This window comes from Patiria miniata, unplaced genomic scaffold (genome assembly GCF_015706575.1).
Source record: "Patiria miniata isolate m_02_andy unplaced genomic scaffold, ASM1570657v1 HiC_scaffold_5, whole genome shotgun sequence".
NCBI lineage: Eukaryota > Metazoa > Echinodermata > Asteroidea > Valvatida > Asterinidae > Patiria > Patiria miniata.
In genome coordinates this window covers 40,071,891-40,090,153 of record NW_024037072.1, presented here as the reverse complement: position 1 = coordinate 40,090,153, position 18,263 = coordinate 40,071,891, and the positions used below count along the sequence as shown (strand labels likewise).

Genomic DNA, 18,263 nt, shown 5'->3' with positions numbered 1-18,263 from the left:
GTTTCTCTTAACCAATTTGACAGGAGACAGTAGAGAGGGAGCAAGCAGCCAATCCCGAGAGCTTCCAGACCTGGCTGAGCAGCTGGTGTGAGGCAGCCCCCCTGCTGGTAGATGCACAGGAAGATTTAGCCATCACACTGCAGATACTTGAGACCGGTGTAACAATGGGTGGGTTTGAGAATGAGGTTCACCATAAAAGTGTTTGTAGATGCACAGGAAGATTTAGCCATCACACAGCAGATGCTTGAGACCGGTGTAACAATGGGTGGGTTTGAGAATGAGGTTCACTGTAAAGTGCTGGTAGATGCACAGGAAGATTTAGCCATCACACAGCAGATGCTTGAGACCGGTGTAACAATGGGTGGGTTTGAGAATGAGGTTCACTATTAAAGTGTTGGTAGATGCACAGGAAGATTTAGCCATCACACAGCAGATGCTTGAGACCGGTGTTACAATGGGTGGGTTTGAGAATGAGGTTCACCATTAAAGTGTTGGTAGATGCACAGGAAGATTTAGCCATCACACAGCAGATGCTTGAGACCGGTGTAACAATGGGTGGGTTTGAGAATGAGGTTCACTGTAAAGTGCTGGTAGATGCACAGGAAGATTTAGCCATCACACAGCAGATGCTTGAGACCGGTGTTACAATGGGTGGGTTTGAGAATGAGGTTCACCATTAAAGTGTTGGTAGATGCACAGGAAGATTTAGCCATCACACAGCAGATACTTGAGACCGGTGTAACAATGGGTGGGTTTGAGAATGAGGTTCACTGTAAAGTGTTTGTAGATGCACAGGAAGATTAAGCCATCACACAGCAGATGCTTGAGACCGGTGTAACAATGGGTGGGTTTCAGAATGAGGTTCACCATAACAGTGTTGGTAGATGCACAGGAAGATTTAGCCATCACACTGCAGATGCTTGAGACCGGTGTAACAATGGGTGGGTTTCAGAATGAGGTTCACCATTAAAGTGTTGGTAGATGCACTGGAAGATTTAGCCATCACACTGCAGATACTTGAGACCGGTGTAACAATGGGTGGGTTTCAGAATGAGGTTCACCATTAAAGTGTTGGTAGATGCACAGGAAGATTTAGCCATCACACTGCAGATGCTTGAGACCGGTGTAACAATGGGTGGGTTTGAGAATGAGGTTCACCAAAACAGTGTTGGTAGATGCACAGGAAGATTTAGCCATCACACAGCAGATACTTGAGACCGGTGTAACAATGGGTGGGTTTGAGAATGAGGTTCACCATTAAAGTGTTGGTAGATGCACAGGAAGATTTAGCCATCACACAGCAGATGCTTGAGACCGGTGTAACAATGGGTGGGTTTGAGAATGAGGTTCACCATTAAAGTGTTGGTAGATGCACAGGAATATTTAGCCATAAGACTGCAGATACTTGAGACCGGTGTAACAATGGGTGGGTTTGAGAATGAGGTTCACCATAAAAGTGTTGGTAGATGCACAGGAAGATTTAGCCATAACACTGCAGATACTTGAGACCGGTGTAACAATGGGTGGGTTTGAGAATGAGGTTCACCGTAAAAGTGTTGGTAGATGCACAGGAAGATTTAGCCATCACACAGCAGATACTTGAGACCGGTGTAACAATGGGTGGGTTTGAGAATGAGGTTCACCATAAAAGTGTTGGTAGATGCACAGGAAGATTTAGCCATAACACTGCAGATACTTGAGACCGGTGTAACAATGGGTGGGTTTGAGAATGAGGTTCACCATAAAAGTGTTGGTAGATGCACAGGAAGATTTAGCCATCACACAGCAGATACTTGAGACCTGTGTAACAATGGGTGGGTTTGAGAATGAGGTTCACCGTAAAAGTGTTTGTAGATGCACAGGAAGATTTAGCCATCACACTGCAGATGCTTGAGACCGCTGTAACAATGGGTGGGTTTGAGAATGAGGTTCACCGTAAAAGTGTTGGTAGATGCACAGGAAGATTTAGCCATCACACAGCAGATGCTTGAGACCGCTGTAACAATGCGTGGGTTTGAGAATGAGGTTCACCATTAAAGTGTTGGTAGATGCACAGGAAGATTTAGCCATCACACTGCAGATACTTGAGACCGGTGTAACAATGGGTGGGTTTGAGAATGAGGTTCACTGTAAAGTGTTGGTAGATGCACAGGAATATTTAGCCATAAGACTGCAGATACTTGAGACCTGTGTAACAATGGGTGGGTTTGAGAATGAGGTTCACCATTAAAGTGTTGGTAGATGCACAGGAAGATTTAGCCATCACACTGCAGATACTTGAGACCGGTGTAACAATGGGTGGGTTTGAGAATGAGGTTCACTGTAAAGTGTTGGTAGATGCACAGGAATATTTAGCCATAAGACTGCAGATACTTGAGACCTGTGTAACTGCAGATACTTGAGACCTGTGTTGGTAGATGCACAGAAAGATTTAGCCATCACACAGCAGATACTTGAGACCGGTGTAACAATGGGTGGGTTTGAGAATGAGGTTCACCATAACAGTGTTGGTAGATGCACAGGAAGATTTAGCCATCACACTGCAGATACTTGAGACCGCTGTAACAATGCGTGGGTTTGAGAATGAGGTTCACCATAAAAGTGTTGAAGCAATGAAATAACGGTAGCCAAGACACCATAACAAAGCTTGAAGTAAGCATCAACTTTCTTGGGGATTTCACTTATAAGGGACGTCTCTTTTGAACCTGTTTATTTGCTCACTTTAAAATATTTTGGTTCAAGAGATATCACATCATTGTTCAGACATAACTTCTTGTCTTGGTTTGGTGTGTTTTTATTTGCCATAGGTGGGACATTATGTGGCGTGTCCAGCCACAGTAAACCCTACCAAACCATCTACAGACAACTGCTGTATGTAAGGTTCCTGTGTGGTGTAACCAAGATATTAGATGCAGACGAGGTCGTTTTGGGTGCCATGAATGAACTACAGCTGACCCTCAAGCAAATAGCCGAGGTATTTCACTTCTGATGCAATTCTTTACATTTCCCCCCCCCCCTTTTTTTTAGTTTTGCCCTTCACCAAAAAATAGGGTGTAGAATGCAAGGGGTCAAGGTTCATGACATGAGGTTTACACTGCAATTTAGGTTGTGTAAATATCCATTCCTCCGAAATGTATGAAAACTACAAAACATCCCTTTTTGGTTAAAGTCTTTGTAAAAGTCCATTTTTTTTATCATCTAAAACATTCCATGCTTATTTCTGACAACTGAGGCTCTGTTGCTGTGATGTCATTTCAGAAAGACTCTGTTCAGTTTAAGGGTTTTCTGTTCATATTGTGATTCGAAATTTTTGGTAACTAAAAAACATAATGTATCACCAAAGCCAACAAAAAATTAATTACCATGGCAAAACCCCCACATTCTGGAAACTTTTGATGCGGGAACAGCTGCACACCAAATTTGTCTGCCTAAAATGACATCACAGTTTTGCCCATGAATATGAAAATTCACATGAGTTGCAAAACCAAAGAGGCATCAGAACACCCTTAAAAATGTCAATATGCAGATAGAAAATAAAGATATAGGGACATGCATAAAAAGGATTGCATTACAAAAGTTTTTATTACATGGGCCCTGTAATAACTTGGTGCCTCGTCTGTTTGAGAGGCCGGAGAATACAGTATTCTTTCTGGCCAACTGGAGCACTGGAATAGTACTTACTTATTTTGGTTATTGCCTTTCTTGTTTGAATACAGATGCCGTCTGTTCATCCATGCCTGAAGACTGAACTATCTTCTCTTTCCCAGTTCATCACAAGCCAACTGGAATTGAAAGCAACAAATGCACCTTAGCTTTGGATGAGACGGCCCATGTTGAACTTTCCCCCCTCATTTTCCCCCCATATCCAAGGATTTCGCAGCATTATTTATTTTCAACTAAACCCAGGCAAGAGAATCCTCCACGGATCCGCGGATTTCAGACTTCTGGAGAAAAACTAAACTTAAAATTGTTCCGGGGCCCTTAAGCAGGCCCCGGATCCCACGCCGTAAGGAATTCACGCTTACACGCTCGCATTAGTCCTCGGAGCACAAATGAACCCTATGTTAACATTTTCAGACTTTTTGGTGATTTTGTGTTCTCATGCCTGTAAACCACAAAGGGAAACTGACTAGGTGCATAAGCGTAGTTGAAAGAAATTGACTGAAGCCGGGTTTGAACCTGCGACCTCTGGATTGCCATTCCGGTGCTCTACCAACTTAGCTATCCGGCCCTATGTTGACGGTTCCCCACTTCGTCAATGTCTTTGTTCAATGGGCGCTAGCCAGAAGCCATATACACCTGTATATTCCATGTAGCCAGGGATCACACCCAAAGTCACAACATCTCTAACATACCCCCTTTTAACACACTGTCTACAGCGACAGCACATTGCAGCTTAACTCACTTCTTATTCAGCAAACTTTGAAACAGTGGTTTTGTAGGCTTTTGTTTTGAAATCAGTGGTACTCGGTCATCCATGACTGAAGAGACGCACATGACATATCAAAGAAAAGCTAATGAACTACCCTTTAACTTAAGATGGAGCCACTTTGACAGTGTTCAAGTGCATAACTTTTACATTTTAACCATTACTTTTGGATTACCTTCATTTTGATACACCCTGTAAATTTAACTTTCAAATTAGGATCAATTGGATCTGCTCTGTTAATCAGCAATAAAGCCTGCATGAAGCAATTTTGCCTTTGAAGTATTATTAATTTGAGACAGTTACAACGGCGGATCCAGGGGGACCCCCCAAAAACATTGGTCAAAGTGGTTAGAAATTGCCTCTGATCGCACCACAGAGCATCTAGAATCCAAAAAACTTTGGGGCCCTTAAGCGGGCCCCGAACCCCAAGCCATAATTTGTTGGACCCACTTTTTGGGGACCATAAACATTTTTGGCCCCCCAAAAATTGTGTTCTGGATCCGCCCTTGGACAGTTAAGACAACTCTGACATGTTTTTAAGTCTAACCATTAAATTATAACTGTAGAATTCTCTGGTCTTTTCTTGTTGTTCACCTACAGCCTTTAACTTTTTAAGATAAACAGACATTAACTTAATTGTTTTTTAATTGTATTTGCTCATGAAAAGTCTAGGAGCAAACTGAATTGGGCTTCCGAGGGAAATATGAAAGAAAGATGACAAGGGAATCTTTTTAATTGCACATTTGAACTTTATCAGCAAGAATGTTACAAATCTTGAGAAGAAATTGTATGCAACTTAAAGGTAATATACAACATTTGCAAACATTGAAAAATAAAACTATCTAGTTTTTACGAAATACCTTACTAGGATGTTGGTAAATGACAGTCTTAAGCATCCTGTAAAATTATGGCACCTGGTGTGAAGTCATTTTCAAGAAAATAGTATTTTTGTAAACATTTCCAATGGTGGTCAGCCGACCACCGTTGGAAAAACCTAACTATTTTTCAACTGCTGATCCAAAGTAACCATTTTTCTTTCAGTCCAAATTTTGTTTGCTATTGGTTACATGTCCATGAACGGGTGCAGGCCGGCTAGACTGGTTCCATTACCTTACAAGTTTCCGGCATCTGTAAATTGATCCATTTTATATTTAGTGGAGTCAGGGAACCAGACTACTTGAACATTTTTGTTTTTCTTGTTTTTTTTCTCAGCATTTTCGAACACAAACCTTCAAACATGTCAGTCTAACAATATTTGATCTATTATACTAACCCCTCAAATAGTTCATTTCTGAAAATTACAGCAAAAGCCAATCATGTATATTCCCTTTAACTTTTTATGTAATTTTATGTTAATTCTTCGAGATTTATTGTATGGCCTATGCCATAAGTGCAATAAGGGAGATGCTTTATCTGCATTAGATTAACTGGTCAAGTTTAGTTTCCAGTAATCATTATTTCAATCATTCACCTCAGACTTGAATAGGTGTAAATGTACTTTATTTTCTGTACTTTTATATAGCTTTCGTCATTTTGGAATACATTTTGGAATAAAGGTTTGAACTCGATGAAGAATGAAAGGTTTTAAGAAGTCGTCCAAGGAAAACCTCATGTACAAGAGTTTTATTTGATCGTCCAGGCTACCAGGGTAATTGCTTCCCATACCCTGAAGTTTAATTTGGTGGTTTGTCAGATTTGTTTCCTTGATTTAAATATGCAGATTACCCCCAAAATAATAATACTTGGGCATTTTACTGTACTGCAATTAAAACACAGCAAGCTGGAAAAGACTTTATTTTTATACCGTACCTAATTAATTTTGCTGATAAAATATATTTTAATTTCTTTTCTTTTTTCAAAACTATATTGTTCACTTGTTGAAGTGGTTGTACCTTTCAAGTACTCATTTTTGAATGAGTGCAGGTATAGGATACGATAGGATACGATAGGCCATAGTAGGATAGGCCTTTTTGTGGGATATATATTTGGAATTATATCTAACTCACAAGTTGAACCCAAAATGTCTGCAATTGCCTTGGATGATTCGGGCCCTTTTTTCTTAATTGTAACATTCCAGTACATGACGTTTGTGTTGCTGCAAATAAAATCTGTTTCAGAAAACGGGAAAATGTGGTAGTGGACGAAGTTATTAATTATAATCAACCTGATTCATTCAATTTGTTCCCGATGGTAACTGAAGGATGAGTAGTGGCGTGGACAGGAGACCAGAGTTTCCCTGCGCACGTACATCGTCCCCTCCATTTTCTTCCATAGTCTTAAGAAAAGTAACAGCCACGGCTGTTCCTTGCTTATGGTATATACCTATCTGCATTTTAAATAATATTTTGTGTAAATAAAGCACTGAGCACCGCGTTTTAGACCCTGCATGAAGGTAAAGCAATTACACCCATGAGCCACTATACGACCGGAAAGCGGTGAATATCGCTTCGATTGAATTTATCTACGGTGAAAATCGGCCCGGATCCGCCCTTGGGGGGGGGGGGGGGTGAGGGGGACTTTTTACTACATGATGGCCCGCCCTATTAGACGGAATCGATGATGGAGGCCCGTTCTTAATAATGTAGGACTACTTCTTGTCACAACCATTCCTTCCTCCATGTCACAACTAAACTCTCATTCCTTCCTCCATGCTCTCATCATATTTAATTAAGGGATATTCCTCTCTGATTTGGCCGTATGGCAAATTTTATAACCGTCGTACATCATATCATCGACACTGAAATTAACCGCTTCGAAAAATATGACATATTTTCATGAGGACATGCGCATTTATAGACCAACGTTTTATTAAAGGGCCATGCTGGAGGGGGGGGGTGGGGCTTTGGGCTGAGCATCGACTCGAGCTGCAGCAATTAATTTACTAGTTAGCCTACAGCGGGATCTACCGCTTGATTCTGGATCAACAATACATGTTCAATTAGTTGTATTACGGTATCTAATTAACAAGCACGTCACTCCTGTTAGTCCTGTAAACATATAATTTTTTTGCTGTGCCAATATATTAAAATAGGATCACGTGAACGCCTTTTCGATTATCATCAATCAGCTGCTCATCGGACTGTGGAAAGTCTATTTTTCATTCATCGCCATGATCGCATGCTGCGACAACAGCAAACAAAACCGCAAGGTCATGATAGTCAACCAACGTGTACTGTGTAAACGAGGAAGTACCGCGCAGGGTACCACGTGTACACAATGTACACGTGCACGCCTGCATATCACGATCAGCTGATTGCGGTCAGCCGGTCGGTAGACGATCGATGACAAACTGAAAACCCTTTCAAAATACGCGCGGTACCTCACGTGTGCGCTTGCGTAAGTCCACATTTCACGCTCGAATTTGCTGTTTGCTGCCTTAACTGACAAGAAATGAAACAAATGTCCTTTCTTCTAAGTTTAAAACGGTGAAATGTTGTGTTTTTCGACCGTAATTTGGCATAATTTCAGTTGCTTTTATCGCGACTCGAACCATCGCACCAACTGGTCGGCTGAAAGAATCTATGTTGTCAGCTAGGTAGCGTGGCCGAGCGGTCTAAGGCGCTGGTTTTAGGCACCAGTCATTTCGATGGCGTGGGTTCGAATCCCACCGCTGCCAAATTGTTTTTCTTCTTCTTTATAATTATGCTACTTTCGACATGATACAGGGTACTTTTTAACGCAATGGCAGTACATAATTACAACTCCTATTCTTTTATTTTTCTTTTAACTCAATTCCATTTATAGGCTAAACAGCCGTGCGAGATAGCCTCTGTAGTCTGTATTGCGACTCGGAGGGACTGGCCCGGAATTCTCGATCACAGCCTTTTGTCATACACAAGTAAACCAATCAGCATTATATATTTGTTCTTCTAGAAAGGGTACAACTGTCTCTCCCGTTTTCTAAGTATAGTTTTCTTTTATAATAGCTCCGAAACGCTTCGACATCCGTGCATCATTATTTTCTTCTGACCTTTCTTATCAATATAGTCTATGGAATAGCCGCTTGCATACAAGCGTCTATTATAATATTCGCACAGTTTCGGCGATTAATTATGCAAAAAATCAACAAGTATATAATTGATGCGTCTTGACCTCCAAATTCTGACCATTTAGCGGGCGCCCTCTATGGGTCTTCCGTACCCGTTGTTGTTTTACAAAAACGTGGCTGCCTCAGACTATACCAAGCGGTTCGCACAAAATTGCAAAACCAATTTTGTGGGACGTTCCTCGGGTTGCCCTGGCTACCGATTTAATAATGTTAGTAATCGTAAAATTATAATTATTCTCATTACAAAAATGATGGTAACAAAAAAAACATGCATGCATTATGAAAAGGTTTTCAAAATGCCGGTTTTCAAAATGCTATTGTAATTTTGTGGGGGTGATGGGTGGGGGTGGTAAGGGGGGGGGGGCCGGGGGGGGGGGGGGGTAGCGCGTATATGGCCAGCCTTCTCACCATGGGGGAGAATGGGTGCCGGGCTGCATATAGTGGGGGTCGTGGCCTCCGTAAAATCAAACTGGGAAGGAGGGGGGGGGGGGTTGGACACCATCTTTCTATGGGGGCGTCCTTCAAACAAAGCGGACATTATCTGAGAGGGGGCACTCGTGAAAAAGCTTGTGAAAGGCCGCTCGTGGGAAAAGTACAACCAAATTTCCAGGGGGGAGCGACTGGGGGGGGGGGGGGGGTAACGCCGGGGGATTCATCATGTGCGTTTGTATATGACAGTAAATCGATGAGCAAACAGACAGACCAATTATGAACAAAAAGTGGGCAGAGATTGCATAAAAACTCGAGTGTCTGGATTGAAAGAACACTTAGGATTGCTATGTATAAGACTTTTGCTATATCGGCGAAGGGGTGATTCTCTCGACCAGATCCCAGCGTGCTGCACTGCGTGCTGCTGGCCAGAGCTAGGCCAAAGCAAGGACATGGGACTACATTGGTCAGCAGTACAACAATCAGTATATAGTCAGCATTCATCAGATCAAAATTTGAATTTAAAAAATACTGGCAGCGGTGGGATTCGAACCCACGCCATCGAAATGACTGGTGCCTTAAACCAGCGCCTTAGACCGCTCGGCCACGCTACCTTGCTGTCAGGAGTTTGGATGATATTTATAATAATCAATCTTCTTGTTGCGGCCCTCGTGTTTACCTTAAAATTTAACTTGAATTTTGGTTGCACAAAGTGTATGCAAAACTGATAATACATGCGTTGAATAGTTCGTTGCCTTTGCTTCCAGAAAAATAGATCCCCCTCAAAAAAAGGAGAGAAAAAACTTCACGTTTCATAAAAGCAAAAATGGAGTAGCAGTGGGATGCGAACCCACGCCATCGAAATGGCTGATGTCTGAAACCAACGCCTTAAAGCACTCGGCTACTTTACTTTCAGTGACCTAGATTATATATTTTAGGAGAGAAAAAAATCTATAAAAAGAGACAAAAGCCTATAAAGCAATCGAAATGGCAGCGGTGGGATTCGAACCCACGCCATCGAAATGACTGGTGCCTTAAACCAGCGCCTTAGACCGCTCGGCCACGCTACCTCGATGGCATTGACCAAGATTGTATTTTTGTATTGCCTCCATGCAACTAACAATCGTGTTTGTAGGGGAAAATGCAAAATTCTCCCTGGATCATGTAAACTTTCCTTCTGATTGTCCAACCTGATCAAAATACTTTCGTATGCCTTACAAGTCATGATGGCCCTCGCGATTTTAAGTGATATATCGCGAACTGCTGATTTCAGAGCTCATCTGCGGCCACCTCCGACCTTTAAATGGGCATGTAATAGATTGTTTTTATATACAGTCCTTTAAATACCCCCTTTATGCCCAATTAAGTTTTTTTCTAGTCCTATAACTTCAGTATTACAGCTGCACGCGTTAGCGTCAAAAGTTTCCAGAATGTTGGAGTATTATGGTCATTATGTTGGGGGTATTCGTTGTGCTGTTGTATCTACACTAAATCAATAAGAAGAATTCAGAAAGACCAAAACGTTTGCAACTAGAGATTACATTAAAACTGGAGTGTCTCGGTTGAAAGAACACTTAAGATTGCTGTATAACACTTAAAATTGTTAGTAGGTGAATGGAGTGATTTTCTCGACCCCGTTCCCAGCGTGCTGGCCAGAGCTAGGTCAGACTACATTGGTCAGCAGTAAAACAACGGGTAGTAAACATTTTAAAAATTCCTGGCAGCGGTGGGATACAAACCCACGCCATCGAAATGACTGGTGCCTAAAACCAGCACCTCAGACCCTCGGCCACGCTACTTTCTTACTCTTGGAGGAAACAACTCATAACTTCCCCGTTAGGGAGATTAAAAGGGAGGCCCCCGTGAGAGTCTGGTTGTAAGTGACTTAGATCAGGCTTTTTTACCATAATAATCAGCAATTGTCCAGAATCCACGTGCGCACAAAGTGCCATTAATTGTTTTCTGCGCCTTTGATCATATCGCCAACTAAAATATAACACTTATTCACATGATGGTTTTTGAACTTTAATTACCTTTTAATAATCCCAATTATTAAGTGAAATTGGTACAACCAACGAATTTATAAAAAAAAAAAAAAAAAAAAAACCGAATAAAATGAACACGAGAGAGAGACAAATAAAGTGGCCCGGGGAAAAGCAAAAAATTGGCAGCGGTGGGATTCGAACCCACGCCATCGAAATGACTGGTGCCTTAAACCAGCGCCTTAGACCGCTCGGCCACGCTACCTCGATGCCATCTATCAAGATTAAATTTTATATCTGATATAGGCCTAATTATATCATCAATCTTCTTGTTGCGACCCGTGTATGTACCTTGAACCCATATGTTTGCACAAAGTGTAATCAACAACTTCTAATGAATATTCATGCATTGAATGGTTCGTGGCCTTTGCTTCCAAAATATATATATATACTCTCCACCCCCTCCTAAAAAAGAACAAAATAAGAAAGCAACGAATGGCGTATATGGTCCGTGCGATTAACTTAAGAGAACGGTTACAATTATCCCTGACGTCCTAGCCATTACTTTGGGATAAAGAACTGAGTACTACATAATACTACAACAATTATGTATGCAGGCACCACGTACCAACAAATACTATGAGTTTAATATGATAAATTACTGTTTGTAGTATTTTGTAGCTTTAGGTGATGACTGTGCATAACAAATAGCATCACAGTGCCGACAGGGTTGCGTCATTATCTGAAACTAGAGAAAAAGAACACGTCAACTTGAACACTATGGCTAACGATAGCCTCCTTTGCCTGTAAATGCTTTAACAGTTAGCGAAATCTTTGAACTGTCTCTATATATGCAATTTCCTCATATTTGCCGAGATGAAAAAAACAAACATATTCCTTGTTAAACGGTTTTGCGATGCATGTTTAGTATCCAGTACATGACACGTGCTTTAATAAAGGAATTGTCATTAAAACTTGGGCGATTGAGATGGGAGAGCGAAATGCGCATTGAGCAAATGCTCGTGTGAAAATGGTAATCCATTTAGGGCCGCATTATGTTGTACATAAAACTTGATGAAAACAGAAAACTGTCGAATTTTGTGATGGATTCGTAATCTGAAAACTGTCGAATTTTGTGATGGATTCGTAATCTGAAAGCAACTGGAGTGCCAGCTAAAGCATTATCCACTGATGATTTATGTAAACAACAGAATGCCTGGTCTTTGGCGCTGGCGTTTGAAATTGCCTGAATCCATCATTACTGTCAATGATAATGTGCCAGTAATAGGCAGTCGTCCTTTGTCGCTCCGTCACCCTATTCCAAAAATTATGGAACCTCCGCGATGTTCAATTTGGTCGGCGGCGCTGGCAGGCTAATATACCGTCCATTTTCCTGTCAAGATTTTTTACGCGGATTGCAGAGATTTAATAACTTTGGCAAAGTGCGTAATAGATTTGCGTCCGCGACTACAACAGGGGATGAATGGTAATGATGAAGAGATGAGTGTTGGACACCCATGTATAATTTTTTTTGCATACACTGTGCACATGATTGTACTGTTAACTCATATATAACTTTTGAAATCTGCATGATTGTAATTGTCCGCATAGACCTACTTTATCAAATTCGATCTTTTTTCCCCTAGCGAACTTGCAACGTGTATATTTTAATGAATTTTGCTTGACTTTGTATATTTTTTTATTAACGAAATCTTTTCCCCCTTCTATTTTGGACGTCTACAAAATCTCCGGGAAAAAAACTCCGCCCGCGAATTGACTTGTTCCCGGTCCCTACATTATAAATTCTAATCGGGGCGAGAACCAGTCTACTCTGCGAGTAGTAAGTTAGCCTATTGCTGGGTCACAAACAACACGAAATTTGGCAAAGTAATATTATTCATAATCTCATATTTTGCCGTTTTTTGCGTTCGATGCATCGTTCAAAAGTGAACAACTTTGATTCGATGTTGCCAGAAAATAGCAATGTCAAAACTATATTTTAAGTATATTTTTCAGGTTGAAACTCGGCATCATTGTTTTGGTTTTGTTATTTTCTTTATCACATGTAAATAGACGTCGAGGTTACCTTTTATAAAATGGTTCTAGAAAGTGTTACAAATGTGCTTGACTCAATAATATAGTCAAGGATTTAAACAAACTATGGTGTTCCATATGTGCCAACGGCGTCGCCTTTTTTTTTTTGTTCGCATTTTTTTTTTTTGTTCGCATTTTTTTTTTTGTTCGCATTTTTTTTTTTTGTTCGCATTTTTTTTTTTTTTTTCGCCTTTTTTTTTTTTGTTCGCATTTTTTTTTTTTGTTCGCATTTTTTTTTTGGGGTCGCAATTTTTTTTTGGGTCGCATTTTTTTTTTGGCGGCGCATTTTTTTTTTTGGGTCGCATTTTTTTTTGGCGGCGCATTTTTTTGGGGGGCGGCGCATTTTTTGGGGGGCGGCGCATTTTTTGGGGGGCGGCGCATTGTTTTTTTTTGTGGCGTCGCCTGAAGAAAAATATAACAAGCAACTGTTTCAGCTCGGCTCAGCTTACTTCAACAAAACTAATGAAAGTAGACAAAATAATACTGAAACTTTCAAAAAGTATTACTGTAATTGTTGCTTTACAGAAAATAGCCTGCTGAGCTAAATTTTGCAGTATTCTAATGGAAAGTGATTGTACACAGGGGCAGGTACATAAATAGTTTGCATAGTGGCTGGTTTTGAATCTTGCCCCTATTTTGAAAGATGGTACCAGCCTCCCCCCCCCCCCCCACTATTTGATTTTACGGAGGCCAGGTGTACGGTGAAAAAAAGTGCCAACATCAGCAGAAAATGTAGCCCCCCCCCTCAAAAAAAGTGTCCCTTTTTGGTGATGCCCCACCCCCCTTTTCAATTACGAGAGCCTTAGAATTTTGAATCCCCCCCCCGCACCTGAGTTACACATTTTGCAAGTGGTTACAGCTGCTTTCATGATCATTCCAACCTCTAACTCTTCTAAAGCAGGCTCTGTCTGTGGGCACAGGCGTATTAATAATTGTTTTTGGGTGTCAGAGTAGGGGGGGGGGGGGCGGAGTTAGCGTTAATTTTTTCCCAGGCATTTCTTTGGAAATGGACATATAGCCCCACTTGTGTGGCCTCCGTATTGCTGAGCTGTACGTTTAGGCCAAACGTCTGGTTTTCCAACAGTACTGAGGAGTTTAGTCCAAACACTGGCGCACCCTTTTTTTTTGCTTTTTTTTTGCATACCACTTTATATAGTTGTATTCTATGATTTCTCAGCTTTTGCCCTCCGGGTAGATTAGGTAATCTTTGTGCCAATTTTTCTGGAAATTTGGGCATCTTCCTGGAGTCCATATGCGCCAGTTTGGACTAAACTCAGTAGGTTGGGAAACCAGACGTGCGGCCTAACGTACATCGCAGCAATACCGAGGCCACACAAGTGGGGCTGGAAATGGACAGAGATGTGGAGTTTGTTTACCCCCCCCCCCAGCCACGCCTTGAACAAAAGGAAATAATGTTGCAACCTGACGCTGCTTTTTTTTTTATTCATATATCATCTCAATGAAGGTCACTCATTGCAAAAAAAACGATGATATGACATGAATCTGGGACTGAGAAATATTTCCAATTTTGTTAGGAAATAAGTAAAACAAATTCTTGACTCTCCAAACACTTTGTACACAATAACTGCTGAAGTAGCGTCACTGCAGGTTGCAGCAGTCTTTCCCATTGCGCGAGTCTGCGGTTCTGCGTGATCAGTCGATAGACGCGATATTATCAGTGGATCCATCGCATCACCGGCTGTCGATTGATCATGATGTATCAGTCCAACCCGCTGCCTCAAGCCGAATACAACAATTTTCTTTCTCATCCTACTACTGTGGACTGGACGCGATCGACCGATCGCGCAGATCTACCGATCCCGCTAGTCCCTACATAACATGAATTACACTTTACAGATCCGGGAGGGAGTATATTTCAACACTTATTCCACAGCACTTTTCCCCAACAGACTATGAATATATCGTTTTTCCTAATCATTACATTTAAGTCGGATCACAAACAAACCTAAATATCTGCAGGATCTAGGGCACTGGCGTACGGTCCCACCGCTGTGGCTGCAGTGTCAGTAGTACCGGGGCACGCCGTATTCCTTCAACGCAGGCGCGGTTCTACGGGTGGGCTAGGGGGGCGGGGGCTGTAGCCTCCCCCCCCCAATTTTTTTTTTTTGTCTAGCCCCCCCCCAAAAAAAAATAAATTCCGTACAAAAAAAATGGCATTAGCAAAAAAAGGATTGTGATGTACATGCGAACGGTCTCCCCCTAAAAGAAGAAATAGCCGTGACAAGGGTGCATTAGTTAATACAGGTATCACAAGTCCTAAGTTCCCCCCAACATTATTCTTAATTAATGAAATAGAAATGCACGATTTCAACAATATCCCAAATGCAAATGACAGAGGACACTCTTCTGCCCATCTTGTGAGAAAATGATAGAAATCCAATCACGCATACCAACACGAAGCTCATTTGAATGAAAAAAGTGCCAATAAAAAAAGTTGCAGTAAACAGCATTGCTCCAATGTACTGGTTTGAGTGATCCTGCAAGGCAGGGTAGACTTTCATTAATTAATAACTTTACCTTACAACAGTTTCCTTGTTTAAAAGGATGTTTAACTAAAACAAGACGCAATCTTGGTAATCTAACAGATAATTGCAGACCTTTTAATGCAAAGATGACAAAGAAAATGCTGTGTAATCCTATTACTTTTAGATTAGATACAAAAGGGATTAACATTCTACCTTTTAAAGCATGATCAAACCAGTACATTGGAGCAATGCTATTTACTGCAACTTTTTTATTAGCACTTTTTTCATTCTAATGAGCTTCGTGTTGGTATGCGTGATTGGATTTCTATCATTTTCTCACAAGATGGGCAGAAGAGTGTCCTCTGTCATTTGCATTTGGGATACTGTTGAAATCGTGCATTTCTATTCATTAATTAAGAATAATTTTTGGGGGGAACTTAGGACTTGTGATACATGTATAGGGTGAATGAGTTTAGGATTTTATTGGCGCTCCCCATTGAAAATATGGCATTAGCCCCCCTCCCCCCCCCCCCCACTTATTGATTTTCGGAGGCCTGGATCCACCGTGCTAGCCCCCCAAAAATATTTGTTCTAGAACCGCGCCTGATTCCTTGGTATTCCCAGACATTACATGGGCATCACATGACCGGCACGTGGACACGTGACCCCCCCCCAAAAAAATGCGACGCCTAAAAAAAAATGCGCCGCCAAAAAAAAATGCGCCGCCAAAAAAAATATGCGCCGCCAAAAAAAAAATGCGCCGCCAAAAAAAAAATGCGCCGCCAAAAAAAAAATGCGCCGCCAAAAAAAAAATGAGCCGCCAAAAAAAAAATGCGCCGCCAAAAAAAAACATGGGACCAAAAAAAAAAATGCGCCGCCAAAAAAAAGGCGACGCCAAAAAAAAAATGCGAACAAAAAAACAAAATGCGAACAAAAAAAAAAAATGCGAACAAAAAAAAAAATGCGAACAAAAAAAAAAAATGCGAACAAAAAAAAAATGCGAACAAAAAATAAAAATGCGAACAAAAAAAAAATGCGAACAGAAAAAAAAAATGTGAACAGAAAAAAAAAATGCGAACAAAAAAAAAAATGCTACGCCGTTGGCACATATGGAACACCATAACAAACAGTATTTTAGCGATTAGGGACTGACGAATACATGTAGCCTAGGTAACGCGCCACTGTCGACAAGGTTTACCGTTCTGATTGGTCGATAAGGTTTACCGTTCTGATTGGTCGATAAGATATAACCAGAAAATAGCGTATTCGGTCTTCTGTATTGCGAAGAGCTTGACAGAGAGGAGGGAATTATCGCAACGGTAGTATCGGAGGAAGTGGAATGGTAACATACAGTTTCATTGATTCAGATGCGCAATCGCGAGATTATCGTGTGAGCACATCACGCAACGAGCATGATGGCTGATCCTACCAAAGAGACGGCCGTAGGGCACAACTACTTCACCGACGACGATAAGTATCTGTTCCTACTGATGGTAAACAGCTTGGTTTTCTTTCTCGGAGTGCCTGGTAACTGCCTCATCCTGCGTGTTTATTGGACCAAGATCCGTAAGACCAGCACCCACGTTCTTATCATGGCCCTGGCTTGGGCTGATCTGTATGTCTGCTTACTAAGAATACCCATGATCATTTCTTTAATTTTATATCATTCTGCAGCCGATGACCGTGAAACATTTGCAACTGTTTTAAACTTGACTCTGTGTTCGGAATGCACAGGGTTGATCACATCCCTACTGATCACAACGATCATAGCAGCCGATCGCTACGACTGCATTTGTCGCCCTCGCAGGCGTTTCTTCACTCCCAGAAGGGCCAAGGTCATTGTCAGTGCCACCTTGCTTTTGTCGTGTGCCATAAATATCCCACTTATCGTTGCCACAATAACATCCTACTCGCTAACACTGATTATACTGACAGTGACGTTTCTCGCGGCTTCGTATGTAATTGCGCTGGTGACGATGATTGTGTTTTATGTGAGAGTCTACGCAAAGATCCGAAAACATGTCAAAGGTGCCGTCCCCACACCCCCGGTAGATCACAGAGATGACGTTGCTCATGTTCCCAAACGCGAGACGAATAGAGAGATCCGGCCCAAAGTTGCATCGGTTGATATGCCAGTGGTCAACAATGCTGTCTCATCATCCGTCGATCGACCGACTTCGAACACATCCCGTGGCAACACCGTCGACAACCTTCAGTCGAAGAATCAATCAAAGATCTGTGCTGCCTCTGCCGTTCATGATGTTTACGACGCTATGTCCAACTGTCCTGGCACATGTTCTACCAAAGCGTTCATCACAAACACGACGAATAGTGTTGCACTTTTGCCACCAGTTGAAATGCCCATGCCTGATTTGCTTCAGAAAGTTGCCGCAAATGGGAACAAGCTACCTGGACCGGTTGGTGTTGGTACTGGAGGGGAAGCAACTCAGCCTGTCGTGAGTGGGGACAGACGCCCCCACCTTCAGCTGATGAGACACGCCCCAAAGAAGGTCGGTGCAGCAGTCCTACAGCGCAAGACGACCAGAATGCTCCTCGTCACAAGTGCAGTTTTTCTGGCGACGTGGCTGCCATATTTACTTCGTGTCACTGCTCAATTCGCTGTTATGAGCGGTGTAGAGCACATCAACAACCTTTTTCTCGAAACAACAGAGTATCTTGTGGCGTTATTATTTGTGAATAATGTCGCCAATCCGCTGATTTACGGGGTTGCAAATCGGCGATTCAGAGAAGACTGTAGGAATGTGATGAGCAAAATGAGGGCTAGGTGTTCTTAA

At 41.8% G+C, this 18,263-nt stretch overlaps 2 protein-coding genes and 4 non-coding genes across 14 annotated transcripts in view; 3 read left to right on the top strand and 3 right to left on the bottom strand.

Moving 5' to 3' along the window:
* The window catches only part of LOC119742025 (thyroid adenoma-associated protein homolog), a 67,473-nt gene extending 62,657 nt beyond the window's left edge, over nt 1-4,816 (top strand). For 8 of the 9 annotated variants that reach the window (XM_038218041.1, XM_038218040.1, XM_038218039.1 and 5 more), the window contains 3 exons: nt 24-168; nt 2,808-2,974; nt 3,717-4,816. In XM_038218041.1, coding sequence (XP_038073969.1) covers nt 24-168; nt 2,808-2,974; nt 3,717-3,812 — 408 coding nt within the window. In that variant the 3' untranslated portion in view covers nt 3,813-4,816. Of the gene's footprint in view, nt 1-23; nt 169-208; nt 965-2,807; nt 2,975-3,716 lie in introns of those variants that run through there. The other variant, XM_038218036.1, reaches the window with a different exon arrangement.
* Nucleotides 4,817-7,963: 3,147 nt separating this feature from the next.
* On the top strand, nt 7,964-8,045 carry Trnal-uag. Its single transcript has one exon. It is a non-coding gene; the product is annotated as a tRNA-Leu (tRNA).
* Nucleotides 8,046-9,438: 1,393 nt separating this feature from the next.
* Trnal-aag lies at nt 9,439-9,520 on the bottom strand. Its single transcript has one exon. It is a non-coding gene; the product is annotated as a tRNA-Leu (tRNA).
* Nucleotides 9,521-9,894: 374 nt separating this feature from the next.
* On the bottom strand, nt 9,895-9,976 carry Trnal-aag. The gene has a single exon. It is a non-coding gene; the product is annotated as a tRNA-Leu (tRNA).
* A 1,095-nt stretch (nt 9,977-11,071) lies between these two features.
* Trnal-aag lies at nt 11,072-11,153 on the bottom strand. The gene has a single exon. It is a non-coding gene; the product is annotated as a tRNA-Leu (tRNA).
* A 5,730-nt stretch (nt 11,154-16,883) lies between these two features.
* LOC119741438 lies at nt 16,884-18,263 on the top strand. Its single transcript, XM_038217186.1, has one exon. The coding sequence runs from the start codon at nt 16,884-16,886 to the stop codon at nt 18,261-18,263; it is 1,380 nt and encodes a 459-aa protein (XP_038073114.1).

Excerpts from the sequence above, each read along its gene's own strand:
- LOC119741438 (XM_038217186.1), top strand. The coding sequence starts at position 16,884 with ATGGCTGATCCTACCAAAGAGACGGCCGTAGGGCACAACTACTTCACC.